The sequence below is a fragment of the Charadrius vociferus genome, unplaced genomic scaffold (assembly GCF_000708025.1).
Source record: "Charadrius vociferus isolate BGI_N301 unplaced genomic scaffold, ASM70802v2 scaffold2, whole genome shotgun sequence".
NCBI classification, from domain to species: Eukaryota; Metazoa; Chordata; class Aves; order Charadriiformes; family Charadriidae; genus Charadrius; species Charadrius vociferus.
This window is the reverse complement of record NW_009647595.1, coordinates 4,911,178-4,916,867: the sequence shown is the minus strand read 5'-3', so window position 1 is coordinate 4,916,867 and position 5,690 is coordinate 4,911,178. Positions and strand designations below refer to the sequence as shown.

General features: G+C 41.8%; 1 protein-coding gene across 1 annotated transcript in view; it reads right to left on the bottom strand.

Moving 5' to 3' along the window:
- Nucleotides 1–5,690, bottom strand: part of NSMCE2 (non-SMC element 2, MMS21 homolog (S. cerevisiae)) — a 130,594-nt gene that overhangs the window by 103,035 nt on the left and 21,869 nt on the right. Inside the window, exon 2 of the mRNA XM_009881011.1 lies at nt 848–954. Coding sequence (XP_009879313.1) covers nt 848–954 — 107 coding nt within the window. The remainder of the gene's footprint in view (nt 1–847; nt 955–5,690) is intronic.

Here is a 5,690-nt window from a genome sequence, read left to right as displayed (position 1 = left end):
CCGACGTCGCCTCCTGTCCGCGGAGGGCAGGGAGGGAGAAGCCTTCTGACAGCGGCCAGGCTGGATGGGGCTTGGAGGAACCTGGTCCAGGGGGAGGCGGCCCTGCGCAGGGCAGGGGGATTGGAACGAGATGATCTTCGAGGTCCCTTCCAACCTAAAGCATTCTGTGATTCCATGATTCCAACCCATGGCGTCCTCCGTGGAGCCCGGTTTGCGAATGCGGAGGAGCTCACGCAACCGGTGCCACATGCCATTAGGCCGAACAGCCCCAGCACCTGCTGCGCAACCGCGGTCGCACTCTGCGCCGAGCTAGAAATCCCTGGAACGGGCTGAGATGCAACAGCTCTTGCAAAAAGGAGTGGGCAGGTAGCAAACAAGACCCTAGTTAATCGAGCAAGCAATTAACAAGCTCAGCCTTTATTAAGCACCAGCGGCAGAAAGACACTGGAAACTAGGCTTCATCGGTTCCCCGCTGCCACAACCACTTGTTTGTTCCTGAAATCAGCTGCCTCATGCATTACGCAGCTTCCACCTCCCGCAATATGTGAAGCAGGTACCATGTGAGACTACAGCGTCCTACCTACACAGTCCTCACTCATTGCCAAAGCACTATTCATCCCGTATTCCAACTGGTGCAAGAGTTTGGTGGGGAGGAATTCTATACTGTATCACACTGTGTGCATGCTAGGAAGAAAAGTTAATAGATGTACTGGCAACGTTAGTATTTTATACCTGTCAAAGATCTCTTTCCAACTATATATTGATTTAATGTAACATTTGTATCTGTTAGAAGTTAATATTTAAATAAGGATATATTTTCATAACTTTAATAGAAGTGGCCATTTACCTGATTTACGGTCTCTTCAATTGCTCTCATATAATGATTAAGCTCTCTGTCCATCGCAGCGTATTCTAACATGACATTTTCCATACTGTTAACATCCTCTACATCATCTGCAAAACAAAGAGTTTTGTACATGGATGATCAGTTGTGTTATTTTCTTTACAGATATGAAGACGAGTATTAATGCTGTGAATAACTAAAGCATCTGTAAAGCACAGCAGGTGTTTTCAAGCTCCTCAAACATACTTTTTTCCTATTTTGCAACCGTAAACCTTGACATTTCTTGGGTAACTTGAACAAACAGCTTACTCAGAAAGACACTTCCCTAGTTTCATATGAACAAGAGAGAGTGTGTGTAATTTCATCTACCAACACCTAGTCATTAGGCAATCAGGATATTTTCTGCAAAAGTTATATTTCATGACTCATCACATTGCCTCAGAAATAGTCAGAAGAAACTGAAATGCCCTCTCAGTACAGTATAGTTCACAGCTATAATTAGACCCCTTATCCCCAATAAACATAGTTATGGCAAAATCAAAACAGCAGTTTATAACTCAGGAAATAATGGAAGACTGAATAGCATTGGTGAATCAAACAGTAAAATTTTAATTGCCAGTGAAAATCAGTGAATACAGAACACAGGCTTAGCAATTCACAGCCACTTTTATTCTCCTCTGCACTCCTCCTAATTTCACTCCTTTCACCTCTACCTACACCTTTCCCATTCTAACATTGCTGTACATCTGCTCAGCTGGGCAAGGACTCTTCATAGATGCTACAGGGCTGAGCAACCACAGCGGTACCTCCTGACACAGGTGCATGTACCACACCAAACACTGCCAGCTGTGGGAGGATAGCCAGCTGTGAGTCCCTGACCCATGTAGGAAATTAAGGAATCAGCAAACATAACTTTCCACTTCTCCTACTCCCATTTATTCCTACACTGCAGTTTCCAGGTACAGGGAAAACAGCTGGAAGCAGCTGGAAGCCGTGAGAGAGCCCCAAAGTCTGCCATGCAGCATTAGGGGTAGTCATTTCATGGAGTATTCTTCTTTACAAGCAGTTTAAGTAGCCAATCTGTGCTGTTATTTTTAGGACGAAAATTGTGGTATAGCTTTTTAAATTACTTTTTTTGTGAAGAAAGGAAAATGTCTTCTGATCTGGCAAGCTAGTGCACTTCCTAAGTTGCTAACTATATCAGTACTTGACAGCACAAAAATCTGTCTCTGCAGAAAGGTAACATAAAGCATTGTATATGTCCGTCTTAGCTTGAGAGCAAAACCTGAAACTGTTGCTGAAACACATCACTCAGGGATAGGAGCTTCATACCATATGAAACAGTGACGGATCCAGAAGACAGAAGGAAAAGCGCTATGATATATTTACATAAAAAAAGTTATATAATAAACGATACTATTTTGTGAACATAGCAATTACAGTCACGATGTTTCCCTTAATTATATATAGGCTTGGTATGTATCAGTTTTTCATTAAGTAGATGAATGGACATTGCAGGCAGAATCTTGGCATTCCAGCAACTTTCTTCTGAATAATCAGCGTTTCCCTCTCCCCTTTCCCTTCTCTCCCTCCCAATTTCCATATCCTATCTGGTAACTATGATCCTGCTCTTTTTTCCTTCCTGCTAGGAAGCATATGAAGTGCCTCCTTCAAGGCTGACACAAATGGCACTCCATGAATCACAGGAAAGGTTTGTGTAGCAAGTAACTGTCATTCTCCTCCCATGGCCAAAATGAATCATATCCATGACATAAAGAAACTACAGTGGCTTACATCTTTTTTTTTTTTTTTTTTTTTACGGGAAGAGAAGTGCATTGTTAAACACTAAGAGAGCTGTATTAATGCCGTCCTTCCTAAAAGTTAAAAAAAGCTTCAGATAAAGAATAATAATGTTGCAACTTGAGAGATGCATTAAAATAAAGTTCAAACAAAGAGGTGGAACATAGTTCAGGCAAGAGGGACATTATCTGTGACTACATCCTGCCCTGCATTCTTCACGTCCTGACGGTTCCACCCATCCACCTGCCTGTTTTAAGTCTCAGTGATGTTCACTGCTGTTTCCCTGTTGCTGTTCTTTCATGCACATGAAGTATGTTACATATACTGGAAAATCACTGAATGAGTCACTAATGCATGACCATAGCCCACTCTTGAAGGCATTATGGACATCAAGATTGATCTGAAGGACTGCATGCAGGTCAGCTGATGTCCATCCCCTCTTTGTGCCCTTTGACAGGTACTTGAGTCCATTTTCTATCTGCAGTTCAATCCGTAGCTCTTGGCGCCTTAGACTAAGAGGAAATCTCCCGTGATGTCCCCAGCTACTCATCTCCACATCTCCTAAACAAGATTTAAAAGAAAACTTACATTACAGGTTATTCTCTTTGCATTCAAAAACCTCTTGTCATCCCACATTACTCACCTCAATAACCCACTGCGCATGGCTCCTCTGCTCCCACTACACTCTCCCATCCCCCGATAAGCTGAGAGCACTTCTGCCCTCCCTGGTAAGGAGCAGATGCAGAGCAGAGCTTGCATGTACATGATGAGAAGCTGTGGGTGACTGTATGGGGATGTAAAGTTTCACAGTTCACCAAGGCAGGGATCCCAGCACCTTCAACATTTCCTTACTACAGACCCTACCATAGACTAATCAGAACATGCCCATTGACCTGATCTTACTACGGAACAAGAAATCAGAAAAGAAAGACTTCTCTCTCTTCAGCACCATCCCACAACTCACTCTCCCAAATCCCACCAACCCATTAGTTTAACAGCACTATAATATCAAGAAGAATCAAAATTTAATAATTATATCAGGCTTTTGAAAGATTCAAAAGGCATTGTCCATTATCCACTCTGCAATTCCCGCTGCTACTTTTATTTCAGTTGTGGGGGAGGCGGTAGAGATTCCTGGTAAGGGGATTCCAGGCACCATCTCTCTCCCAGCAGACCGTCACCACATTATCTGCTGAATACCCTCCAGCCAGACTCCAGCTCCAAAGCCAGCTAACTCTCCAAAGTACTCAAACCTTTCACGCTGCAGGCCAACAACCTAGCTCAACACCAAAATCAAACGCTTCGCAAGTGCTGGATCAGTGCCTTTCTGTTATCTAATCAAAATTTATCCTAATCTTGTTTCTAATTCATATCTAAGGAATGCATTCCAAACTCTCTGCATATGCTTTTAGCTACTGCCACAAAATACCATCGAAGCTGCATACTGTAGTTGTCTCCTTGTTATCTAGGCTAAATATGTTGAGTTTAGTAAGCATTTCTCCATGAGTCCTTACCCTCACCACCCAGAGATTACATCTTTTACTCACAGAAAGCACAGTTCAAGGCCAAAATTTTCATTTTCAAAGGCCCACATGCATCATGTTAAAAGTAGCTGGCTGAATACCCACAACTTCATGATTATGAACTCCAGCTCGCATGACTTTATGATCTCTTTTTTATAAAGGAAACAGGGATATTATTCTGAAAAGTCTCCCTATTAAAGAACAAAATTACACAAAGACACGAGCAAGTGTTCAATTTCTCATTTCTAACAAGAGACCAAACCAATCATGCTCAGATGCCTTACTGCTGATTCAAACTGTAATCAATCAGGGCTGGGTTGCGTGTCGTGAACCCCACAGTGTTAAAACAGAAGTTGCAGTAACAGGATAGAGTCAAGTCAGCGCTGGGTTAATGCTTCCTATATTAACACTCATCTAAAATGCCACTGATTTATTGAGAACTTGCATTTCCTTCTAACATCTGAGTTCATACTTACTTCAGTTCTCTGTATACATCCACAAGTTAGCAAAATTTCTAAAGATTTTTCACAACTACCTCTTTTTCTGTGCAAAAGTTACAACATCGGTATTTGCTTATTTAGGGCATTACAGCTGTCACAGCCAATACACAGCAATTCAAATAAGCATTCACTTCCACCGCAGGCTATCTCAAAGACAAAACCATCTGGAACACCATGAAATTACAGGAAGGCTCTAAGCCTACAAATATAACAGGACTTAAAATGAATGCTTAAGCACAGGCAATGTGGATTAACATAAATATATATATACTTTCATATCTTTATAGCATTGGCTAACAAAAGTCAAACTTTCAATTTCAAGAAAGAGGACATTGTCCATTCTACCTCTTGCACTACATACTAGGTTGCTTTGAATTTTAAGGCTACACGCTGTTTTTTCTATCAGACTCTTCCATCATTCAAGGCAGAGAAGGAATGGAGTACCATTGCCCACAGACTTTGTCAGTAGATTTCAGACTTTTAAAACACACGTAACACAAACATCTGTCACTTGAGCCAATAGCAACAGCAGTAGCAGACAGTTGTCTTCATATGCACCAGCAGCAGATAAAATACACACTTTGCCAGCAGGTTTCAAGTTACTGCTGACAGCAGAGGAACACAAGCTCCCAGACTCCTTGATTTAATTCCATCTTCTGGAGGAGAACATACGTTCTTAATTCAGGATACAGCTAAGCATTTATGTTGGTTTTAGCAAGTACTTCATTTTCAAAACCAGAAGTGCTAAGACACCCCCTTGTGCCCCCAGTTTTGGTCTACTCAAAACTGTTGGTAATTCAAGTTGGACAATACATCTGGGAAAAAAAAAAACAATCAACACACTCTTTACAAAAAGATTCACAAAACACTTGGAGAAGACAGTAGCAAGATGTCCCTCTACTGTCTAGATGCTCAGTAGTGAGAGGATACAGACCTACATGGGAGACCACTGGCTACTTTCCCTCCTATGTATAGATATACTTGAACCCTGCCATTGTGCTCCAGACTACACAGACCAGCAAG